The sequence below is a fragment of the Eucalyptus grandis genome, chromosome 9 (assembly GCF_016545825.1).
Source record: "Eucalyptus grandis isolate ANBG69807.140 chromosome 9, ASM1654582v1, whole genome shotgun sequence".
In the NCBI taxonomy this organism is placed as follows: domain Eukaryota; kingdom Viridiplantae; phylum Streptophyta; class Magnoliopsida; order Myrtales; family Myrtaceae; genus Eucalyptus; species Eucalyptus grandis.
The window spans coordinates 39,584,806-39,611,371 of record NC_052620.1 but is presented as its reverse complement, the minus strand read 5'-3'; the positions used below and the strand labels follow the sequence as shown (position 1 = coordinate 39,611,371).

At 38.1% G+C, this 26,566-nt stretch overlaps 2 protein-coding genes and 1 pseudogene across 2 annotated transcripts; 2 read left to right on the top strand and 1 right to left on the bottom strand.

The window, feature by feature from the left end:
• Nucleotides 1-5,780: 5,780 nt before the first annotated feature.
• On the top strand, nt 5,781-6,614 carry LOC104419790 (STS14 protein). Its single transcript, XM_010031564.3, is given in 3 exon segments — nt 5,781-6,265; nt 6,267-6,372; nt 6,375-6,614. Coding segments are annotated over 3 exon segments (546 nt in total). The 5' UTR covers nt 5,781-5,854; the 3' UTR covers nt 6,404-6,614.
• A 3,888-nt stretch (nt 6,615-10,502) lies between these two features.
• LOC120288539 (protein MIZU-KUSSEI 1-like) lies at nt 10,503-10,931 on the top strand. The gene has a single exon (XM_039302595.1). It carries the CDS (start codon nt 10,503-10,505, stop codon nt 10,929-10,931), a length of 429 nt encoding a protein of 142 aa, XP_039158529.1.
• Nucleotides 10,932-11,358: 427 nt separating this feature from the next.
• Nucleotides 11,359-16,907, bottom strand: LOC120288081 (annotated as a pseudogene).
• Between the last annotated feature and the right edge of the window lie 9,659 nt (nt 16,908-26,566).

The following is a 26,566-nucleotide window of genomic DNA, read 5'->3' as shown; positions in this document are numbered from 1 at the left end:
CTATCAATGAGATGAATGTGACATGGTCAATCAATCATGAAGGTCAATGGGATGATTCAAGAAATAATCTAGAAAGGTTATAAAATGCCAAATGAAGAGATGATTGGTGCCTTGAAAAGAACTCTTCTATTTGAATTGGGAGAAATGATCGATGATTTATGGAAAGCTTCTGAAATCGATGTGGTGGATGGTCTATAGGAAATGGGTGAAAATCCTCTTGTTCTAGATTATAACGAGCTTACGATAGATTTTCCAAGAAAGTTCACAAGGGTTTGTCGGAAGAATGCGATTTCCATAAACTAGTTCAAGGAGTTCAAGTACAAGAGACTTAAATTAAAACATAGTATGGGCCAAAGGGCTTCCGAGGGTTGGACAACCAATTGGAAGCTAAGGTTCTATTTCTATGGGCTTTCACGATTTAATCAGCCACCATACTAGTTTCTTTACCACAGTGGGCCAGACTCAAATTCGTGAAGCCCATTAAGAAGAGCTAGGTCTCGGCAATAAGAGCACCTGCTTTCCATGAATACATTGAATAGTAATCTCTGCTCCTTGAAGTGTTTTAATTAAAAGCTTCTTTGTCAGACTCAAGATGAAAACTGAGCTAACTCTTATAGAGTGCAAAACCACACACCATTTCTCTACAGCTGTTTCGACAAACGCAAACTAATGGTTCCCGCAGTCAACCCGTCCAAGAAAGATCCATCAATACTGATCTTAAGGGTTCCTTCGCTTGGGCTCTTCCAAAAAGAGGTGAGTTGTTCCTTTTGTCTTGCAAATTTATAATTGGGAAAAAGAATTCCACATTCCATGGGGCAAAGGACTCTATCCAATCTCCCTTTAATAAAGGCAACCCCTTCTTTATTGTTACTTGTTAGTCCACATAAAAGCACATCATTTACTTTTCATATCCATCATAATGCAGGAGTTTAAAAATTCCCAAAACATATTGAGTCAGATTATATTCAATCATTCTTTTCCCTACTTTCTCCAAATGATAAAAATCTCATTAAAGTCTTCTATACAAACCCACGGGAGTAGATTGAATAGGTTGATTCTTTGTAACTCGTCCCGCGGCAAAATTCATTATCGGAACATAGATGGGGCGTGCACAGAAGTAGCTCTTATGAGCCGATTGCTATCCTGCAACTTACATATAATATCAACATAAAAGTTCAAATGAGACTTAACAGTAATAGAAATTTCCTTGTTCCAAAAGATGGCCATTTCCCCTGCAAGACCCACTAGATTTACTATGAAGTAGTGATTGAACTGAAAACACCTATTTATTTTACAAAGCACATGCTCTTGAATTTTTAGTTTCCATTAGAAAAGGGACACCAAGCCTTCCTTGAACCACTAAAGCTCTAACTGCTTGAACTATCAGTAGTGTGTTCAACCCCAGACAGTTCTAGTTCAATAGTGTGCCCAACTCTCGCCAGTTCTAAGTATAAACTTTATAAATACCTCAATGATTTATTTTGGCTAGCCACCAAAGCCCATTCACTTACTTCATCAACCATCATAAGCAGTGTTTCCAGCAAGTCGGATTCATTCAGAGTTCCCTGATTTGCTCCTAAAAATAGAAGTGTATGGTGTTAGAGCAACGGTCATATTTCTTAAATTGAGATGCCATCCCTTTCCTAAATGGAGTAAACTAGGTTTGTCTAAGGTTCTATGATGCAATGACAATTGGAAATCTCAAGATGGTGAGGGTTTGAACAATGAGAAGGTGCCATGTGGCACGAGAATTTTCTGCCTAGAGACAATGGTGTGGTTCACGGTTGAATTGGGCTAAGCTTTATCGGTTAGGTCTAACGACCCAAGTCAATTATGGTCAAACTAGTTGGTCCCAGTCTTTGCAAACTTCCATGATTAAAAACATTTCTTCGAGATAACGATAGATGAAATTTGGGTGTTAATAGGAGTAAGTAAGCTTCAAATTTAATTAAAGGGACAACATATTGTATTTCACTCATGTTGAAAACTTGCTTGTTTTTTTTTTTTTTTTTTTATTGTATTCCTTATAAGGGTGTCTTTGTTTTTAAAAGGGCGAACATAGTGTATTATAGTGTTAAATGTGCTTTTATTCATAGGTGATGCTTGCAAAGTTCCACATCAGGCAATTAAGGAGATATTCTAATGCTTATAATAGGCAAGTTCCCTCTCCTGACAAGTTAGTTTTCAATATGAGTTTTTCCACCCCTTATAATGCATCAACATGGTATCAGAGCCAAATTTTGAGTGCCAACCTTCTAACACTTTATTCTTGAGGCTGTGGTCCCTTGGTGGTGACCCAAGGTGTTGTCCTCAAGGCCATTCTGCGACGTCGTAACATCCTTGACGAGAGGGGAGGATGATGCAGGAAAAGTCCCACATTATAACCATATACTAAGATTCTTGTCGTGGAGAAGCAACATCTTCTATAGATTGTAACATCACTGAGATTACTAATGGATTCCAACATCGTTTTATTTATATTAGTCTAGGAGAATGGATGTAGGCATAGTGAAAAGCCTAGCCACTACACATTTACTTACAATTTAACTCTTCAACTCTTTTGTTAGTTATCTGATAAAACTATCAACATTTGCATAATTAGTTCTTCTTTGACAAAAGAGTACTTTCAAGAAAGCTTGGTAAGGCGTAGGATAGACTAGAGAAAACAGGCGGATGGGAGTGAATAGGGACAACTTAAGTGAAAAGCAGAATCTATTTAGGAAAGTTAGGTCTGGTTCAATGCAATACGTGGACGTAAAGCCGACTTTGAACGACCAGATATTGTAGAGAAAGGTCATTGATGTGCTGAAGTGGACCGTTGTATACTAGAAGATAATTTGAATGAGAAGATTGAACGAGTTTCCAAACTTTTTGAGGAAAATTGTGGTGGAAGGACAGGGTCTAGCAAACTTGGCTTTTGGCTTTCACTTACTCATAAACATAGTTCATGTTCCTTTCTAAGCTATAGATCATTTGATCAATAATAAAAAGGTTGAGCGTTTTTCTATTGGCCAATTCTAACCTTGGTCTTCATTGAGAAATCTAGGATAATTATCTAAAAATCCTAAATTTATTGTATAGTGGCCAATTCATTTTTAAATCTTTTAATTGTGCCAATTCAGAAAAAGACAACTTATGCAAAAACATAGTTGATGGCAGGAGATCTGCATCCCACATGAATACCTTCTCTCTTGTTCTTCGTGGCTCTGTGTTGTCAACCAGCAGATTTTCTCTCATCTTACATGACTTGAAAGTTGAATACTTGCCTTTTCTCGATCTGATTGCTGGACCATCAATACAAAAAAATGTTGTGGTGTTGACCAAAAATTGTTTCTATCTAATTTGTAGTCAATGTTGTCCTTGTTGACTTTATTATTGACGATTTTTAAACGAAAAATATTATCCATGCGCATGCACATCTAGATCATGAAAACCATTTCTAGTGTTATATCCATGTTTATCCGAGCATATCTTACATGAAAGATGTACGTGAAATAAAATGACTTATACCCACTATGATTTTGATCACATAAACTTGCTTATATATAGAATTTAACAAAAATAAAAATTACAGAGGTCATCGTCAAATGATCAATTAGATGAATTTTACAGATATTAATAGAGTTAAGTACCACAAAAAACTCAAATTGGTACATCCATATCACATTTACCTTAAATTAATTTCTGTATCACCAAAAATCCATACCAGTACGTACACTCATATGATAATTACTCCAAACTAATTTTCATGTCTACAAATGAATCTCAAACCAGTACACCCCTTGACAAATCTAGCCTCCATCAACTTCCATCTAATATCCTCATTAAATTGCTAACATGAAAACATGTGTGGCAATCAACTCGAATAATTGGTGCGTGACATGAATTCGATGTGAAAATTTAACATTTTTTAATGATGTCGTTTTGAGAAGCCAGATCTAAAGAGAATGAACTGAGATTTAAAAACATGACAAAATTGAAGTTGCTTCAACTCTCTCCCCCAAATTAACAAAATATTAAGGCAAACTTGGGCCAAAATTGGGGATTTACTGGATTTTAAACTGTGAGAGAGTTTTTAGGGCATAATAAGCAGATTTTGGCATTTTTTTTTTCATCTTTGTTCATTTTCTTCAAATCCGGTTTCTCCAAAACAACATTGTTTAGAGGAGTAGTATTGAATTTTCACATCAGATTCATGTCATACTCAAATCATCCAAATTGTTTGTCATATATGTTTTCATGTCAACTATTTAATGGAGATATTAGACAAAAGTTAACGGAGGACAAATTTATCCTTTATTTATCGATTTAGGATCATTTGTAACATCAAAGTTAGCTTGGCGTTAATGTGACATGAGAGTATTAGTTTGAAATTTTTAATTAATTTGTGATAAATGTAGCACGAATTTATCAGCTACAATTTTCGACGGTATTAACTCATTTTAATGTGACGGATTTTGTCAGACCATATGTAATCATTTGTCTGAGAAAAAAAAAATGCACCAAATGTTTCTGATATGCGTGTCCCTAAGTGCTTTTATTTGTTAATCCTTTTTTTTTTTCTTTTTCTGAGAGCTTTTATTTGTGAATCAAAATCACATGCCAGAGTGCAAAGGACAGAACTGTCGGGAGCTGAGCAGGGGGCATTAATGATGGTTGTCGCGAAACGACATAAATGAACATCACGAGGCGGAGTCAGAAAGTCAAAACACCGTCACGTGCGGTGGTCCAAGTACACCTGCTATTGCATTTAATAATACTTCCAGCATCCCGTCTCGAAAGTAATGCACGTACGTAGGAAAACAGGACAAATTACTAAAATATAATCTTCATGATCATAAAATTGTTGTATTTATAGTGTTTATCTACCGAAAATAAAATAGAAGATTAATACTATAAAAAATTACAATTAAGTATATCTGTGATAAGCTTATTTAAAATGAATTTTTTAACCGTAAAAAATTCTAAATTGATATATATATTATAAATCTATAAATTTAGTTTTCCATTAAATTTTATTGTCAAACCATGAATTTGATAATATATGATAATTGACAGATATTTCATTTAGAGTTTTAACCTCCGTTTATTGTAAGTATATCAATTTATGAATTTTCATGGTAATGAAAAATAAATTTATTAAAATTGTATCGATTTGAGATTGTTAACAATAAAAAAAATTAGTCTTAAGTAAATTTATCAAAAGTGTACTAGTTTAAAACTTTTGATGGTAAAAGAATTAATTTATGCTAAATTTGTCATAGATATATTTGTTTGAAATTTTTCGTGATAATAGCCTTAAAATATAAAGCTTCTAGGGAAAATGTCAAAATACTACTTATTGGAAATATTTCTCAAAATGCCAAAACAGGAGATCTAGGGTTTATTTTGTTCTATTCACGGGATTTTACATGAGTAAATTTTGGGGAAATGAAAGTTTCGGAAAAAAAATGCTAAGTATTTTGATAGTTTCCAAAGTTTCCGAGACAAGTTTTGCATAATTGCTCGTAATTTGGAATGTACTGAGGCACTCATTATCTACACAAAATTGTTTTGAAAAAACAAAACAATCTTGTTAACAAGTACCATTTATCGACCTTGATTGTGATTATATATAACATATTAAAACGGTATTTTGATGACAAGCTATGTTTATTGAGAGATTTAGGCAATCGTTAATAAAATTTAAAAAAAAAAAAAAGTTCTTTGATTTCCCAAAATACTTATCATGAATTAAAAATTACATATACGGCAAAGTGCGTAAATAGTATTTATTTTCCCAAGCTCCGCCTTATAAATTGCACCTGCTTCTTTTTGCAAAACTCATCCTCCCCAACGAACCCAAGAGGCGAAAATGACCCACTCATTTCTTCTCCTAGCTTTCCTCCTCCAAGCGACGCTCCACATCTCAGCTCAACCCCCACCACCAGCACCGCTTGCATCGCCTCCGTCGCCGGCGGCCCAGCTCCCCGCCGCCGCCCAGGAGTTCCTGGACGCCCACAACCAGGCCAGGGCCGAGGTGGGCGTGGCCCCGCTCCGCTGGAGCCCGCAGCTGGCCGCGGCCACGAGCCGCCTGGTCCGGTACCAGCGGGACCGGATGTCGTGCAACTTCGCCAACCTGATCGCCTCCAAGTACGGCGGGAACCAGCTGTGGGCCGGCGGGGCGGGGACGGCAGTGCCGCCGCGGGCGGCGGTGGGGGCGTGGTTGAAGGAGAAGATCTACTATGACCACGCCAACAACACGTGCGCGGAGGGCGCCGCTGCTGGGGGTGTACACGCAGGTGGTGTGGAGGAACAGCTCGGAGTTGGGGTGCGCACAGGCGAGTTGTCCCAAGGAGGCGGCGAGCCTGACCATCTGCTTCTACAATCCGCCGGGAATGTCGTCGGAGAGAGGCCTTACTAAGCAGACCGGCGATGTAGGGCGAGGGATCTTTGGGAAGAACGGGGCTTGAGTTGGTCTGTACTTTTTATTAGTCTTAAAGATGTTCTCTCCTCAGTTTGGACAGTAGAAGAAAGGAAGCACCCGTGATCTTCCGCTTTTTGGGATTTCTTTCTTTACATTTTTAAGATTATGTCTTATCTAAATTGCGCATTTCTTTAGTTTTCAATTGATCCTTTTGATTAGTTGTGCACATGTAGTGTAGTGACCCTCGTCGACCCTCATCTCAATTTTGGGCGAAGAATTGGGATTCAGTTGCACCCAGAGAGCTCGAAAACTAAACTCTTGAAAATACCGTTTTTTAAGTTAAGAGGGTCGGGATTAGAATTGATTTTTGTTTTGAGGAAAAACTTCATTCGAGAGGGAAATAAGTACAAGTCGCTCGCGCATATTGGATCCCCCTTCTTTTCTGAGTTGAATAGTAGAAGCAAGCAAAATAAATAATGCAATGAACCAACATGAAAGATAGTACGGATATTCTCAAATTCACTAAGCCAATTCAAAGACTAGGAAAGGTTAGTTGATCACGAAGTCCAACTACCCTCGGGCAAACTCAAGCCAACCTGGCTCTATAACTCCCACAAGGATGCACTCCTCCCAATTAATTTATAATCAAATTTTGAGTAAATTGGCAAGATTGGACAATTTATGTTGAATTAACATCCACACAATTATACATATAGCACTAATTTGACATCATGAAAATGCTTGTAGTGTGTGTTGGTTCTAGTATATAATTAACTCGAGAAAATTATCAAAAAATTATAAAACTATTGTCTGTGCCAATTTATACTCAAATATTTTAATTTAGTCAATTTATCATGAACCTTTTAAGAATCTTTCAATTAAATCATTTTAGTCAAATTTGGCCGCAAATTGTCAAAGTAGACAATATTTGCAAGTTTTTAATTTTTTTTTTTTTTTTGAAATTTTCTTTTCTTTTTTCATTGTGGCAAGCGATGGTCATTGTCAACTCTCATTGGCCATGGGTGAGGGCCTCACAAGCCCATTAGCCAAGGACAAGGTGGCTCTTTCTCATTTGTGGCCGATAAGGTTGCTGTGGCATTGGGCAAGGCCTTTGCGTGACCCTCATTGGCCATGATGAAAAATAAATAAAAAGAAAATAAGAAATTAAAAAATTATCCATATTAACGTTGGTCGTGCCATGTATGATGTACGTCGGCAATTTGGTCAGAATTACTCAATTGGCAAATTGTTAAAAAGTTTAGACTAAATTGGTCAAATTAAAAAGATTTAAGATTGAATCGACACGAAAGACAATAAGGATTTTATTGATAATCTATTACAAATGGAGCAATCGTACGTAGAGGTTGGCAATTTTTTAGTTATTTTGCTTAGTTCGGAATGTTAGCACTCTTTGCTCTCCTGTCATTAATTTATTAATTGCATTTAGCTCATTACTGCAAAATTATACTTCTATTGAACAAAGTAAGAAACTCCTCCCTAATTTATCAGATTAAGTGGTCCTTAACTTGATCGAGTCAATTAACTTAATTCTAGTTTAGTTTGTCAAAGGAATTATAACTCATTATGTGCTGAGTTTTAGTTTTCACTATTTGATTGAGTCATCAAACAGGCTTCTAAAATTAGACTTTGTTATAATTCTTATTATTTATTGGTCTTTAATTTATAGTGTGAGATTTTCTTCTTGATGCACAAGCTGTAAATTTTAGGTAGTCTCATTGATGATAGGTATTTCAATACACTGTTGTCTTTTTTACTATGGTATTTAGGATGTGTTATCTTTTCGTTAGTTAGAGTTACTCCAAATGGACTCTTAGCTACAAACACAGAATTTAGTCATTGAATAAAATTTCATGCGTAGCAATTGCCGTAGAGAATGTTGGATCTTGGAGTAGCCCAATAGGGTGGTGATTCGATTAAAGACTAGATCAAGATTATCTGGTTACTAAATTTGTTATTTCAACACAACATAGCATCATTTGATATCAGAACCAAGGTCCCGAGTCCGACCTTAGGGATATTAGGTGCCACCTCGAGTCTTCCCCCTGGGAAGCTGGGCTTAGAATCGGTTTCGATCTAGGTCTCGAGATGGTGCGACAAACTCTGATTATGTTTCTCAAAGCCGGTTTTAAGACCTTAACGGTTAAATATGTCAAAATAATTCCTAGCTCATTTGATGAGTTTGACTAGTACAAAAATTTTATGAATATAAAATTACAATAAAAAAAATAATAATAATAATAATAATAATAATAATAATAATAATAATAATAATAATAATAATAATAATAATAATAATAATAATAATAATAATAATAATAATAATAATAATAATAATAATAATAATAATAATAATAATTGGCACATCCATTTCCAAACCAAGACACTTGTGTCATATTATACATGTATCCCATTTATCCCAAATTGTGGTAAATTAGGGATTTTTGGGTAAATATGGCGTGGGTATACAAATTTGGGATTTTTGTGACGTGAAAATTAATTTGAACTAAATGTGGCACGAGTGCACCGATTTAAAATAGATGTGAAACGAGTATACCAGTTTGGGAGTTTTTGAGATAACAAAATTCAATTGAAGTAAATGTGACACAAATGTATCGATTTGGGATTTTAGTGGTATTAACCCTTGAAAATATTTCACTCTTGTCTAAACTTGCCTCCTTTACCATGATGGTTTGAGAAAATGTTTGAAAAGTTCTAAATGTATTGTATTGTGGCCAATTTAATTTTAAACATTTTAATTGTGTTAATTTCATCCTAAATCTTTTGATGACTCATTAATTTAATCATAAACATTTTAACGATTTGTCAATTTAGTCATTTCAATTAATTTTGGTCAGAAATTATTAATGTTGTAGTCTAGTCATCATTGACCATCTTAGATGGTACAACCGATATTAATGTGGACAATTTTTACAATTTTTTTTTTACTTTTATAATTTTTTTTCTTTTTTTCCTTTTTTTTTTTTTTATTTTTCTCTCCTTCGACCATTGTCGAGCATCATCGATGGCTTAACAAGGTTGTCGACCTCAAGCAAGAGTCGCCCTTGCGATCTCGAATGGGGATGCTTGCGATTGGCTTGGTGAGGGTTGCCTTTGCGGCCCAAGTGAGGGCTACTCTTGCCCAATCTGACGAGGACAACCCTCACCTCGCTTGAGGTCAGTGACTTTGACGGCCATTGATGAGGCCCGCGTAGGTAAAAAGGAAAAAAAGAAGAAGAAAAGAAGAAGAAAGGAAAAAATGAAAAAAAAATGTTAGAAATTGTCAATATCATCCATTTCTAATTAGAATTGGTCAAAATAACTAAAATAACAAATTCTTAAAAAAGTTAGGGATTAAATTAGCAAATCATCAAAGTTTTAGTATCAAATTGACAGAACTGAAAAATTTATAATTAAATTGGCAAAGTAAAAATATATCGGATTGAATTGGCAGATGTACAATAGGTTTAGGAGTTGCTTTACATGGTGCTCATTATAATTTCTAATTATGAGTTAATTTTCCTAAAAAAGCTCTAAAACCTTATCCAGTTTACCAGCCGATTATCGAAAAGTTTTCAAAGGATTATTCTGACATTTAAAAACTGTTCAGATTTTCTAAGTCAATCGATCAATGCAAATATACCGTTCCACTTTTTTACAAACAAATATCGCGGATGAGCGGAAAATCCAGAAGCTGAGATAATCTCTCAGCAAAACTGCACAAGTGCTGTACCCAGTACACAGTACACAGTTAAGATCCTGAAGATCCGTTCAATTCCCTGGTATCTGTAACTACGGAAAATCTCCTTTTATCCCTTTCCAGGGCTTGTTCTTCACAGAGAATCACGTCGCGATTTCACACTGAAGGAAGCAATCTATGCTTCACACCGACTGCAAGGACGCCGACGACCGCCAACCATGGTGGAACGTATTCAAACCCGTCCTCGACGTCTTGGTGCCATGCTGCATGTGCCACCCTCTCCTCCTCTTCTCTCTCTTCTCCTCTCCGCCGGCCACCGCCGCCACGGTCACGGGCACCATCATTTGCCCCAGGAACAACGGTCGTGTCAGGATCGCCATGCAAAACCGTGCGGGAACCTCCCCGTTCGTAACCCTTGAACTCCCACTCCACACCTCGCACTTCGCAGCACTTGTCCGCGGCGAGACCAACCGGATCGTCTTCACGTGCACCCATGAGCCTGAGGGTGGCTCGGGGAGGCGCCCGCTCTTGAGTGCACCGGTTTGGGCCATGCTGTGCAATGGGAGGAAGATGGGGTTCGCGGTCAGAAGGGTGGGATCGCATGAGGACGCATCGCTGTTGGAGATGATAAGGTCGGTCTCCACCGGCGCAGGGTTGTTGCCTGATAAGGAGGGGGTCGGTGAGCACAAGTACTTGAGAGGCCAGTTCGTTCGGACGGTGGGGTCAAGCGATTGTGAGGCGTACCACTTGGCTGATCCTTCAGGGTGTTTCGGACAAGAGCTGAGTTTGTTCTTCCTGAGAACTTAGGAATTACTGCTAGTCGTTTGCTTTGCTATGTATTCCATTCCCGTAATGTGGTTCCTGGAAAGGAATAGCAATCGTTCTTTGGCCATCGTAAGGCAATATATTTAGCATCTGATCTAGGAAAAATTCGGCTTGTTTAGTGGATGGAACAGTCGATCACATGCCAGGCAATACAATCTGATGGTGTTCATGCTGCGAAATTACCAAAATCACAGATCTGCAAGTTTATAGGCTACAAACCATGAGAAGTTGTTCATCTGCTTGCTGTTCTTGAATTTCAGGTAACCTTATTGGCTTTTATTCATAATGTTATCTTCTGGAAAGGCAGCAAAATCTTGTGCAATCCCACTTTCTGTCGTCGGAATGTGGTACTTATTGCGAAATGGTATATATCAAGCAGATTGCGTGAAAGAAGCATCGACCACAAAAGTGATGGCTAGCTAAACAAATATATTTACAGGTGGAACAATTGAAATCAATCTGTTCGCAGCATTACAAAAATGAGTGGACAGCGACTCACATCTATCTGAATGGCACAAGGTAACTTACATCACATGTGAATAAATGTCAGTTGTCCACTCGATTCTATTTATGTACAGAGGGAGCCGTAAAATCTACAAAGGCATGATCACTTTGCCAGCTCTTTTGCAATGAGATAGCGGAAGCTGAAGTTGTAAGGAATCCATTCGATGGACTTGTTCGATTTTCCCACTGGACACTTCTTCAGGCTCTTCCTCAAAGAATCGGGCAGGCATTTCTGAACCATCTCAATAATGTCTGCAGCACACAGCCCCGAATCTTTTGCAAAAGACTCCACAGTCTTTGGTAACAAGATCTTCTTGTCCTTGCGTACACCAAAAGTAGCTCGAACATACTCTCCCTTTGCAGTTTCCAGCTCTTGAGATAATCCTTTTGGGGTATATATGCGAACCTGAGAAGAGTTAAAACGCAGGGCTCAACATTCCTGATATATCAAGAACAAATTCAACGTGTTGGCTATAGCCCAGAAAGGCAGGACAGTTGCATCTTTTCCATTGCTTGAGATTTTTTCCTTGTTAGACAATAATGAACGCATTGCGTACAGATTTAGGAAATGGGCACACAAACAATCCTCATTCCTGGACATTTTCATATGACAGGAAATTCGGCTTCAAAAGAATAGTGGCTACTTATCACTGGGGCATGCTTCAAACTAGTTGCTGTATAGAAATATAAGAATGCCACCGAGTACCAGGATCTCCATCTCAGTGAAGTTGAAAGATCTTCTGAAAGTATGTGAACCCAAAATTTCGGGACACAACAGATCTAAATTACCTATGTTCATCCAGTCTTAGCTTAGAGGACTATCAAAGATCAATCTGAATAGAAAAGAGTACACTCACACAGGAGTAAGTATCGGAATAAAAGAATGGATAGGAAGGAATGTAAAGTACCGCAGGATCGGAGTGGCTCCCAAAGCAGAGTGCAAAGTGCAGAAGCGGCTCTGAATGGTTTATACCATAAGCTTGTCTTTCGTCCCTGTTCTTGAACTTTTTCTTTGGACTAAGTAATAACCGAAGCCACTGCAAGCAAAAAATCCCATTTATCAGCTCTTTCATTATAACATGATATATAATCAAGTAATAAAACAAATCATTTGTCTAAAGAGAGAATTATGGCGTTAATTCTTTTCCTTTTCACTTTAGGCATATAATTTGAAAAATCTCCAGTTTCCTCCAAAAGAAACAGATCTTGAGACAGGTTGAGGCTTTTAACTCACCTGTCCTGGACGAGACATCCGGCATCCGAGGATGGTACTCTGGATCGTGTCTGCACTAATCGTGTGGCCTCCGACATTGTATGCAGCCTGGCACACAGCGCATTGTTTAAAACCTATGCATGGTACACTCCCCAATCTAACATAATTTCTTTCCGTGTTTACTTACCTTCAGTAGCTGGAATACTCTCTTTACATTGTTCTGTGGAATCCGTAAGCCAAAAACGCCTGTTCCCAAAATTTAGAGGGACCGATCAGATATTTGCAACAGAAGTATGGTTCAATGAAGCAAACATATATATGGACTCTATTAGCTGTTTAAGGTATCATTACATGCATCACCAATGCATTGTGGATGTTGATCCAGAACGCTACTTTTTCCTCATGCCTCAGCTTCCTCGGATCTACTTCTTCTAAACGGCAGATCAGTGACCTGTAAGAGAATTAACTTGTTAAATAGATGAATCAAGAAGGTATGACGGGGTTTGACAATGGTCATCCTGGACCATGGTTTGAAAATATGATGTCCTTGGTATGTCGTTTTCAGGAAAGACAAGATACAGACTAAAACCCACACCTGTAATTTTGTAGCAAAGGTTCGATGTCACCCAATTTCTGACTGTCTCTATGTATCCAGGGCACTTCAACCATCGTGCTATACGGTCCACTGAACTCTTTGAGTCCCTCCACGTGGAAAGGATTATCTAAGCGTACGTCGAAGGACGAATTGTTCCTTAACCCAGGGCTCCACATGTCTGATTGATCTTGAGGGGAGAATGCGCTTGCAGATGACAGTGACGAGTTCGGAGAAGAAAGGCCCTGATTTGCCAGAGGAGGATCTGCCAGTTTGCAGTAAATGGATGACATGCACTTGATCATATCCTCGGAGAGCCTACTGGCCGACTCAGGCACGTGATCAGAAACGGTCGTGCCGAGGTACTCAGCCAGACTAACTACACTTGTTCCTGCCTTTCGAGCAAACTGCAAGACAACACCGAAAAGTCAGTTCACTCAAAGGCATACTAATTAACAGAAGTCCAAGAAAAGCAATCATAATTCGGAAGTCTTAAGTTCATTTTGTGCGAATGTGGTGTGTGTGCGCGTGTGCATATTAACACGCTTTTTGCATTGTGAACTCCCAACTCAGTTTTCCTTGAAGCCAGATGTGCAGAGGCTCCATAATATAGGAGAATTCACAGCTTCTGAAAAGAAAAAGGCCTAGGGAAAAATTTTGACAATTACATAGCTGAACTTTATAACAGTGGAACAGTAGAAAAGGAACTGATGGCAAAAACTTGAGAAAAACCAACAGCATATATGCTTTCTTTTTGGGTCTTCTCAGTGAGTAGGCCCAAGAAAAGAATGATATGAAACTTGCCTCTATCATCGACAATGGTTGGGAGTGACAAGCACGCACGGCTTTACCCAGAGACTCCTCTCGAGGAGAAATCCTTACTTCCAAGGCTGAACGGTGAGACAGTGCGGAATGGCAACGATGGACACCAGAATGCAACAGTTTCTCTTCTTCGCTGAGACCATGAGCATCTTTCAATGGGATTTCAAGTGGCTGAACACTTAAAGGAACTGCAGAGTCCCCCCTTCGTTTTGCATTAGCAGATGGAGGAGTTTCAAAAAGCCTTGCCCTTGGGATATCTTTTGGAGTCCTCAACCTCTTGTCCTTGGAAGATGCATCTTTTTGTGGACGGAGATACAGAAGAAACCTGTTGATCAAAAAGCCTTCCGGTACAGCGAGAGAAGATACTGCTCCAAATGTGCTACTTCCAACTCCAGTGTCGCGATTTCCTTGATCAACTCTGTTGCTGGCTGGACTCAAGGAAGGGGAAAAAGCGTCAGTTTCCGCCACCAAATGATGGAAGTGAAACTACTACCAAATTAGATGCGTGCCTTTAGACTCTGCACATGGTTTGCTCAGGCAATCTTAAGGCAACAGAAGCAACGTTCCAAGCTATTGGAAAATGATGTTCGTAAAGTAAAATCCAAGAACCATCTAAATCTAAATCAAGAACTCACTGAAATCCACACTAAGAATAGTACGGTAATTCTAGTTTTGATGTGGAGTGCCTTCAAAAAGTAGAAAGTAAAAGTAGAGAGATCGAAAAAATACCTTGGGCATTGAAACGTCACTTGCATTGTCATGGGAGGAAGTCTGATAACCCAGCGCTTTTTCTAAAACATGACGCACCTGGAACTGGTCTTGTAATCTTTTCTCAAGTTGCAAAATCTGCATAGAGGGTTCAAAATGAATGGAGGACGACAGATTTTTTATTTTTTTTCTCACCGAAGGTTAATTCTATGGAGTCATTTTATTATATACCTCTTGCTTCAAAGAATCGTGGGTCTCAGAATTCGAGGACGGTTTCTTGTTGGTCTTTAAGGAGGGTTCAACATGAACTAAGCCCTGATAAGAGATTTAACAAATCTAATATTAGAAACTAAGGCAACATCTTTTGTGATACAGAAACGAGATGATCGTGAACGTGTAAAGCATTTCGCATATTCTCAGCTCACAAAAGTTCCAACTTCCAGAATACTTAATCATGTCAAGTGAAGAAGCAAAATTAGGCATCAGGGGTTCAGAAATAGAGAATTTGACAATGACAACCGACATGAATCTTGATTGATACACCCCATTGATGTTTGAGTATTCGATTACTAATGTTGACAGCCCGACACTATTCTTGTTGGTTCGCACCCTCAATGCCACTCCTTGTTTGAAGAAGAGGCTGGACAGCTTTTTTATCCAAATCCAAAAGGGCAAAATGTTGACTCGAAAGAAGAACTTCTCTAACGATCAACAATTATATCACTAATAGTCGTCATGGTCCTCCACCCAATATTAGCAGTGAAACATAATTAATCTGACTATAGTCATTTTTTTAACTGGAGGAAATGGAACAATTTTTTTCTCAGAAACTTTTGACATTGCGAAATGCAGAGTTGCCCCATACTCCTCTTCAAAAAAAAATCAGATTACCGCATCGACCGTGAACCTCTCTTTTCATTTCTAAGTGAATTCAGTTCATTTCAAGCAAATTGGAAAAGGAGAGCAGTCTCACCTGCTTCATGCCTTGTGAAACTTTAGGTGAAACATCAGAACCGTCTTCTGGAGCTCTGTTCTTGTCTGGAAAGCTACAGTGGCAGAGACGCAAGCAAGAAGAGTTAACATTGATAGATTGAAAGAAGCAAAATTTGGAGGAGACAGCCATTGCAAGATTTTGTCAGTTTCGAGATCAAGCTCTAAGCCTCCTTATTGTTACACCAAAGTTATCAGAAGTTAAAAAGCCTTGTGGGGATTCTAGGAAAAAAATTGGGTACAAGCTAAGGTCGCATAACCAAATTCTAACAAGCCCGACTTCAAAAATTTCACCACACGAGAAAGAGTTTCTGCAAGAACAAATATCAGGGGAGGACTAAAGAACAAGAAGGAAACCCAGATACAGGTTTACGTGTGGTCACACTATGTGCGATCAAGAAAGTCTGCAAGTTCCCAATTTTTTCACATGAACCACCCATCTCAGTCAGAAGCATTCCCAGTTAAAGAGAAGCATCAAGCAATAAAAGCATGAACAGAGATTTTTAACTGCAGGCCATTAAGCACTCGCAATGATTGCAAAGTAACAAAGAACATTTAATGCCTACCTCTTGGACCGCTTGTGCCTCGAAGACGCCGTGAGTCCCAAGAACTTAATCTCTCCAACCTTCTCAAACCCCATTTCGCTGAAACAAACAGCCACAAAGAGCAAAACCATGGTTCAGTAATAAATGCCTAAGCAAAGCATATTAACGAAAAAACAGAGCAAACAACAAAAAGAGCTCGCATTACCGTCTCCAACAGAAGGAAAAGAGCCCCAGAAGCGCGAATCCAAGAACTAATAAATGGGCTTCCGCGAAACGCGGATTAGGCTCCAAAGGCTCTCGCTCGTCTTCTTGCGTTAGAGCAAAACAAGATACAGAGAGCTCCAAGATTGAACACCCGCAGAGCGATCATTGCACAGTTCTTATTCACCCGAGGACAAGCCACGGAGAGTCAGAACTTAAACAGAGCTGGGAGCCTCTGACTGTTCATGTACATGAAAAACCCGCAAATCCTGCTAAGCAAAAAGAAAAGATACCAACTTTCTCCTTTTGACCACGGAGCCTTGTTGCGTTAAGGGGAGACTTGTGATGATATATGGAAGTAATGTGTATAACTCTCTGCCTGACTTTTGCAATGGAGGAGGCCCTCTTCCTCTTTTTTCTTTTGCATTAAAAGGAGAAAACCAGCTCGTGGGGGGCTTTTTAACGACAGAAGGGAAAGAAAAAAAAAAAAACAAAGAACTTAAGGAAAGTTCAGCAGACACAAAATAAAAATAAAAATAAAAATTTTAGTAGACTTGAAGAAACGTCAAATGGGTCCAAACGTTGACAAACTACACATAACCAGAGATCTGAGGGGGAAAGGACAGGAGGATTAAAAAAAGGAAACTGCCACTGCGCATTTGACTGTTAGGCTCAAGAGAGATCTGTAATATAAAACAAACCATGAATATTATATGGAACTACATCCTCAAGGCTGATTTACAAGATCTAACGAAAAACGGACGTGCATCGAAATACGTCGTATCGTATTCCACACTCGATAAGCATACGTGGAATTCGTACATCCATTCGGTATATCGTGCATTATTTTAATATCTATTTAAGGTGGACTCAAATTTCCACAGCCTGTGCTCTTCTTGTTGGAAAACAAGTGGGAGTTGGTGACCGGCCCTCCCCCACATCTTTGTCTAACACTGCTCCGCATGAGATCCGTCGTCCATTTTTTTTTTTAGTGGAGAATGCCTTTTTTTTCTTCACTTTGTTGAAAATTGTTGAGTCCGAAGCTCTCGAGGTGATGTAGACTGCATTTTGGTCCACAAAATGACAGATTGCATGTCGGACATTAAATCTGTCTTTTCTCTGCTAATACATTTTGGATGGTTGTCGGACGCAACCGATGGGCTAACATAATGGGTGGAATTTGCTCTCAAGAACCATAAAGAAAAGTTAGGTGATGTATCACGATCTACTGAGGAAAAAAAGTCATACATCGAAAATATTCTCAACCCAAATTGTGAATATCAGTATGTCCTGCAAGCTTCGAGTTGCTGGAATATTTCCATCAAAGAATGCGACTTCTCAAAGGCATTTCTCATGCGCGTCGTAGCATTAGGTTTGTCCTTTGCTTTGGCCTTTACTCTAGTTTACTGTTTATAAGGAAATATATATTTCTACCTCCGTTGTGCAGCAACGGCATCCCAGAATTGAAGATGGGAAAAGTTTTAAAGGGCCAAAGACAGGGAAAAACAACAATTAGAAGAGGAAAAGCAGGGCTCGCCTCAAAAGGGACGAAAGGTGATTCGATGAGAAAAGATCCATAGGATGCTCCAAAGGGAATTGAAGTTTTGGGGGGATTTTCTTGTCCATTGAAAATTGGAGATACCCGCATTGTCCTCCAGCATCAAACAGACTCATGTTTGTCACAGAATCCATGAAAAATATAAAAGAAAATTTTGGGGCTTGACCTTTGCCAAGATCGAGGCCCGTGGAAAAGTTGGGTGATATAATAATAATAATAATAATAATAAGGGTGATGAAGCTGGCCGGAGTCTCCTTTTCTTGTCGTGACTCTGACCTACTCAGATATAATAAAAGCATCTTTTTTCTATTGGAAGTAGAGGTGAGAGAGAGAGAGAGCGAAGAGAGAAGAGAGAGAGAGAGAGAGAGAGAGGTGGTTTTGCTTAAGGGATACCTTTTTTTGTCATATTGTTATTTTAGTGGAAGCCTTTTTGGATGAGATTGGAGCCAAATAATGTAGCCAATTGGCAGGTCACATAGTGTTTTACTTGTTTTTTTTTGGATAATACAAAATAGCCGAGTGGAATGATCTATGCTAACAACCATCTCGAGGTATTTCCAAAAAGATCTCACGGATCATGGAATATTTGAATTAAGTTATAACCACTTCATATCAATTGTACTTAGAAGATCTGAAGTGAACTAATCTATTAGCCATCAAAGAACTTCTCCACATGGGATTTGCGTAGCTAAGTACGAAACAAGTCTTTCAGATGTTATATAAATCAAACACATGATCTCATGGATGATAGAATGACCCTTTCATTACTACGTCAATCACTTCAGTGATGCATCGAAAGTGTGTTTTCTTTTAGGGAGGTAAGAGGCCATTTCTTTTGTGCCTGAAGAGGAAAAAGAAAATTATACCCTCAAAAACTAATCAAATTAATACCTTATTATCAGAACTTAGAAATATTAGTGAAAGAAAATGTTGATCCCTATACTGTTACCCGCAATTTGAAATCCCGTACTTGATAAAAAATGTCTATATTTCGTCCTTTGAGGACAGAGACTCGTTGATGATGTGGGTTGGAGCTCTCTCTTGCCCCTGTGACATGGGCTCTCCCTCCCTTCCTCCCTCCCCAGACCAAACAGAAGACCACAACCACCATGTGATGCGAGAAGGAGACCGTGGCCGCCGAGCCGGCTATTACAACCGACGACGGAGCCGGCTATTGCAGCCGCAGGAGGTGGAGACCAACGCTTGATGGCCACTGTTGTCGTCCCTATCACCCCTCAGTCCATCCCCTTAAAGAAAACATTCTTAAAGTACAGGAAAAATGGAAAGAGACCGCGCGCTCGCTGTGAGGTGACGGCCACCGCCGCATGATGGTCACCCTTCGTCATCCCTGTTGTCCTTTCCTCTCTCCTCTCCCCACCCCGTGCCCCCTCGAAAGAAAACTCAAATTTGGACGAAAATGGACGCTGCTCATCTCCCATAAGCCTTAAGTGACGGTCGCCATTACTTGGCACAAGCATACAATCACCACAATAGGACAACACCTGTGTTTTCCCTCCACCGCCCCTCCCCTAAAATTATTTCTAAAAGATGGATGTTTATATCGCTTACGAAAGCATATTAAAAACTATTATCCTTATCAATAAAAATATTTAGGTATAGATTTTATTGATCTACCATAGTAATAAATTAATACATATGATTGTACCTTGTAGTCGCATGATTTTTCTATGATATGTGTATGGAAATTGACATATTGAGGAATGGAGGATGGAGAATTCATGAATATGCTTGCCTTTGCAGCGGAGGTCTAAAGTGAAAATTGACTTTATTCTTCAAGATTTCTTTTATGTTCTCCTTCGATTTCTGGATCACCGTCACATGGAGACAGATTGTGGTCCCACGAAGATAATCAATTTGTTTCCATATTATTCTTAATTGCTTAAAATCAGAATCTTATTTCACTGAGATTCTAATGCACAGCGTTCCATATCATAAATATATATACTAGGTTAGAACGCCTAGCCATAGTTTCTTGTATTTCTCAGCCATACTTAAACTAAACCAGAGTTTGTTAATCGACATCTTTTGGCTGCTAATGTGAAAGATGCTACGCAGTCCTAGCATGTATAATATGGTCTTTTGCGGCTTCTTTTGCAATGACACAAAGTAACCTGTTGCTATATTTCCGTCAATAGGAATCATTAAAAATTCGAGGTAACATTTTCATGGACAATGTCAGGCAAACGAATCCAACATGACAATGGACACATGTTGCCACATCAACTAGAAGCATAGCCATGCGCGCCATACTGTCGGGATTTTTAGTAGCAAGAAAGAGAAAAATCTAAACCAATGTATTTCTGGGTCGCTAATATAATTGGAGAATATTGACCACAGCGAAAAGAAAAAGTTTGGGATGTTAGTTTTCTACATAGAAGAGTTTAGGATTTTTTTGTGGGATCATCCTAGATATTTAGGTTACTCTTTGTAACAAAACAAATCACTTGCGTAGTCCCAAAGAGTATAATAAAAGGATAAATGTATTTGAAATTTTAAGATTGATCACAAAAATGTAATTAAGTCATGAAATTTTCAAAAAAGTGTAGTCAAATTATAAAACTTGTCAAATTTATGCAATCAAATCATTTTATTCACTCCATCTAATTTGGTTAACGGAAAATGTTGACATAATTTTTTTTTTTAATGATTTTACTTGTCTGCTTTCTTTTTCTTTTTTGTTCCTTTTCTTAATTTAGCTTATAATTTAACTTAATTTACCTAAACTTTGGGTTAAAAAAAATATTTGGACCAAAACAATGTCATTTTAACCTTTTGCTTTATTTTTAACCACCTCAGTGCCACATATAAAAGAGAATATAATAAAAAAATTTCGTTAATCAAGGTTGGATAGAATTAATAAAATGACTTATTTTTACCAATTTGATAAGTATGACTTGATTACATTTTTCTAAAATTTTAAAATTTTATTGAACTTTCATGATAAAATTTAATTTTTTTAGTATACGTATCTTTCTAATAATTCTAGGAGCGGTCTTATTGTATTTAACACCGGATATGTTGGCTTAGAATGCTTGGTTGGTCCATGTGAAGCCGCTGCTGCATTATTGATTTAAGTTTCTTTTCATTTGGCTAGTCCATCCTGCATTATGCGGTGATTGAAATTGACGAGCGCCTCGATCGAATAAAGCCAAACTCCAGTAACACATCCGACTCTTTATCGCCTGTTCATGCCTTCCTTTTCTGCCCCATCCGAGCCTGTTCATGCCTTCCTTTTCTGCCCCGATTTGTTTATTCATCTCACTGTGCGTTGGAGAGAGAGAGAGAGAGAGAGAGAGAGAGAGAGAGGAGCGTGGAATCCCACGAGAAAGAAACAGGAAAAGCGAACTTTCCAAAGACATTTGGACAAGTGAGTCAATGCCAATCATAACCAGCGAAAGCGAGCAAAAACACAGCAAAACACCTCCCTCTCTCCCTCTTCCCTCCCATGGTGTCCAAATGGAAATGGATGGGGGCTATATCCTCATAGGACCACAGGCTCCTCAGTACATCAAAAGAAATCAAGAAGAATATCCCAAAATGAAAACGAAACCAGATAAAATGCTCAAACCTCCCTGCCAGTTACAATTTACAGCCGACCGTTACCTTCCCAAAAAAGACAAAGAAAATATAATTCATCATATTTGATCTTTTTAGGGTGGAGGTTTTCTACATATTCTCGAGAGATAAGTTCTCCAAGACATTACATAACTCCAATATGTAATGTCATATGCAATCAATGTTTAAGAATTTCAAGAATAACTATTTTGGGATATGATATTCTCTATATAAGAATTATAATAGATGAACTTGGGATGACAAGTTATTATGGGAGATTGAGTCTGTGAAACCCTATGGAAGTGCCTCTTTAGAATTCTTGCAAAATTGGAGATTTTGGGATAAAGATCTTTGATTTGGTTGCCATGTTAGTGGATTGGATTAATCCATTCAATCAGTTGAAATCAATCAAACTTGTGTCACATTAGTGCAACCTATAAAGGTTTAGACTTACTCCCATTTATGGCACTGCCGAGTGTTTTATAAATTTCTAGGAATTGGACCTAATTTTGCACTTTTTCTTTATAAAGTCACTTGCCCAGGTTCTAATTTACAACCACGAAACAGGTCTAAAATGTGGTTGCGACGCCCCTTGCACATGTTGCACGAATCTTGAATCTTGGGAGAAGATGAAGATTTGATTGATGGCCAAGGTATAACATTCGAGTAGGCATTGGTTCCTCGCCTTGTTATACTTGAACAAGCTGCCGGTATGACCCGTTGCACTAATCAGGCTTCCCCTAGCCCAGACATTTGAGCTTTATGTTCGTCTTGGTGCCTCTTCAAGTCCATTTCACCTCCAAATTGGCAAATGACTCGTTCCCACAAATCGTGCACACCACCAAATTATCATTAAAGATGACTTATTCCAAAAAATAGCAGATGCTCATCACCATGAAATTTGCACTACATCATTTAGTATTTGCTAATTGCTAGCGTCAAGGGCAAGGGTTTCGCCAAGGGGAGGGGTGTTGACCCACATGGTTATTGTGTTCTCATCATTGTCATGATGGAATTCTTATTGTTGCTTGGGTGGAGTGCACATTGGGAATTTTTAAGTAACCAGGGCAGTGAAGGAATCGAAGTGCCACTGCTTGCCTAAAGGTATTAGCTCACCATCCAGGAAGCAAGTTAGACAGCGTTGTGGTCTATTATTGGCCAAAGTAGCTAGGGAATCACGTATAAAGTGGGATTTCATTAGAAAGTCAAAAAATTCTGAAGAATTTGTAGGGGAGGAATATAGGTGAAAATGAGAGAGATCTCTAATCTATAAGGAAATCTATGCAATTTTGAGGCCCCATTTTATTTTGTTTCCTAATCAATGTACTCGGCTTGCCAGTATGAAGATTCAAACCTAGATCAACCTAGGCTCACCCGGGCCAGTGGCCTGAGGAGTGAAGGCGCCGTGCCTGGCACGAACCTTTTTGCTAAGGGGTTACGAGACTCATCGTGCCAAGCCAAGCCATGAACAGTTCGTTGGCCATCTCCAGGCTCGAGTGAGTCATCTGATTTTGCTCTCTCATTCGTCTCCTACACTCACTTGTTAGACGTTGGATATGCACCACAAGTCCACCAAACACCTTAAAAAGAAAAAAGAAAAAAGGCGTAGCACATTACTACACACCCTCTCTCTTCCTTCTCCACTCTACCTTGACCCACCAAATTACTGCTGTCTGCCTCCCGCTACCATGCCTTGAGAAACCACGTGCTTGCCGCCATAGGTGTGCTCCACCATCCATGATCTTACGACGGAGACGACAATGGTGATGAACCCTGAGGATCATCCCGATGTGGCCTTGACTCGTGCAACGGATCTCTTGATTGGAATGGAGATCTAGGATTTCATTGGCCTCAGATCGAGGCCAATTCGGGGCTGGCTTTGGTATCTACCGTTATCGTGGGACTAAATTCTCGAAATCTTGTCAACATTCAGGGTAATCTACGAGGATCCATTTCTCAAGTTCATCATAGAGTTGTTGTAGCACACCTCCTTGTAATCCATGTTCATTGCAAGGATCCATTTCTCAAGTTAGGATCCCCAATCTGTATACTACAAGTTCCTAGAATTTTTCTCTATTCTAAATTCGAGGTAACCGAGCAATTTCATCTGTGATGCATGTACCAGTGCGATACATGATGCAAGTTCAAGGACCATGTGCAAAATCAGAAACTTAGCAATGGTGCGTGCTTCCACGCTTGCCAAAAAAGTAAAAATACTTTTTTAACGGAAGATTTTGTCAATATATGCACCAAAAAAGATGTTTTGAAAAGGTTCAGTTTAGCCCGATTCGGAAGAAAACTCAAACTAAATTGAAAAGACACAACTTGAAAAAAGAATACGAAACTCGACTGAACTAAATAAGGATTTAAAACCGAATCGAAGTGAATTCATTTTTTTTTTTTTTTTTTGTGCTTATCTTGTTTAATGCCTTTGATTCTCATTGGGCGTTTAATTTTATCAACTTCAGTTTTTTCAAGGACTGAAATCAATATCTAATGATAAAGTCGCTCAATAGAGTGAAGTTTCAATGTAATAACAATTGCTACAATTCCAACTTGTATGTAGTTCTTCATTTCGAAAAACCGACAACGTTGCACGTAAGTCAACATAATATTAAAACATAAACAACCAACAAAGGTTCGTTCAAAAAAAAAAATAAAAATATGACAACATTTCAGCCTGTCCAAAGTAATAAACCATATACAACTAATATGGGTGCATTTAAACTTAGGCGGTCCGGTTTTGGAAAGAAATCAAACCCAAATCAAATTGAACTGAAAATTTCAATTCAGTTCGGTTCAATTTAACAATTTAAAGCGTATTATTGGTGCTAATGCTAGAGATAGTGGAAATCTTCAAATCAATGTCTGTTAGATAGGGGAATGAGGGGGAAATTTTTCAAAATCACCTCCCAAAATGGAGATGTTGCTGGATTTCATAATGAGAAAGATTTTGCTGAAAAGCAGATGTTGCAATATTTTTAATAGATAGTGGAGCTAAAAAATGTGGGAAGGCTATCGTTATTGGTGAATTTAGCAGTTTCCATTAAACATGGGAGGAGCAATAATGCGATCGCTAACATACTTCTCTCTGGCTAACTTCTTTTCATATATGACTACTTGATTTAAAATTAAGGGAGTACGATTTGAATTTAGTTCGGACTGGGGTTCAATATATATATATATATATATATATATATATATATGAAAGAAAATCTAGCCAAATTGTAATTTGGAAGCAAACCCAAACAGGCGGTTCGATTTTACTTGTAATCCAACCAAACCATTTTTTTTTTTTTAAAGTAATTTCATCAAGAACCTAATAATTTCTGTGGTAAACATTTAACTGTTTCATAGATTCACACAAAATGAAATCTAAGCTCCATTAGGAATAAAAGACAGGTTCCTCACAAATAAATGATAACAGAAAGCTTGAGTAATAATAGTCAGTACCGTGTAGTTTCATACTTCAGTTTGTTTAAAGAAAATGGGCCTTAATTCCCATAAAAGAAAACCCCGACCTTAGTTTCAATTTAAAAATTCCTTGAACTTATTTTATTTTATTTTATTTTTATAAAAAAGGAAACCAACTTTCGCTCTAATTCCAAACTTGCTTCCATCACTCTTAATTCAACAGTTGCTGTTAGTCATTTGACAGCATTTTCACGTTAGCAATAAATCCTCGTCAGCAAACTGACGCAGAAAAACCCCTCCAAAAAATAAGGTCGTCCCATGCTCTGAAAATTAGGGAAATTAGAAGCAATGAAATGAGCGAGTGCAAGCCTATGAGATAGTGGGAACTAGGAAGAGATCGAGAGCGTTGGAGTCTGCAACTCGATCAATTCACAAACGAATTTCTCCTATTCACGATCAATTCTTTCAAGTGAAACGAGTGTCTACCGAGAGCCTCGTTCATGGCAGCGAATGCTAACGTGTGGAGGATGGAGAAGCTCGCTAGCTCCGGCTTCGCAACTTTGAGAGTAAGTAAGTTATAGAAAAAAAAAAAATTGAGAGTAAGTTCGATACATAGAGAACAAAAGATTTTAGAGAAACTGAAGAAATCGCACCCCCCTCTCCCAAAAAATTCCCGAGCCCTAATTTCTTCTAACTTACCGAGGTGGATTTTATTGCTGATTTGAAAATGCCATGTCGGATGACTAAAGTAATTTTTAGATGAGGGCAGAATTGGAAGTAGAGTAAAAGTTAGTTTGTTTTTACAACAACAAAAAAATTTGAGGCTACAATTGCAATTGGCCAAAAAGGTGGAGACTTTTAGGTAATTAGGCCAAAGAAAATGTTAAGACTATAAGATTTCGTGGGATCATTTACTAATAATTTTAAATTTTTAAGCAAATAGATAGTGATTAGATATTCAAATACTTTCACAATCCTTCAAGTGCATACCCTAAACTTTGGCATGAGATTAAAATGCAGAATATATAAGAGGGGAGACATAAAAAAGAAGCATGAAAGTATTTGAACTTAAGAAATTTCACTCTCATTCTATATATGATGAAGGCATTATTTAACATTTAAATATTTTCACGGAGAACAAACATAGATTGCAGAAAATAATCTAATTCGATTTTGAACCAAATTGCATAGTAAATGATCTACCATGAATACGTTTGATAATAGGCTTTTGTTATTTGTCATCTTTCTTTTTTAACTTTCGATATAACTTTCACGAATTTATGTTATATTTTGCAATGCCCGTAATATCATTGTACTATTTTTATACATTGAGCCAATTTGTGTTAGTAGTAAGGCATTGCTTGTTAGTAGAAAATGAACAATTTCAAAAATATTTTTCTGAGAATGATTACTTACATCGATTAAAATAATTAGTCAACAAAAAAACATTTTAACTATAAATAACAATTCATGTCTAAATATTTTCACGTACAA

What these genes read in the sequence shown, in the direction of transcription:
- LOC120288539 (XM_039302595.1), top strand. Translation starts at nt 10,503, where the DNA reads ATGCAAAACCGTGCGGGAACCTCCCCGTTCGTAACCCTTGAACTCCCA.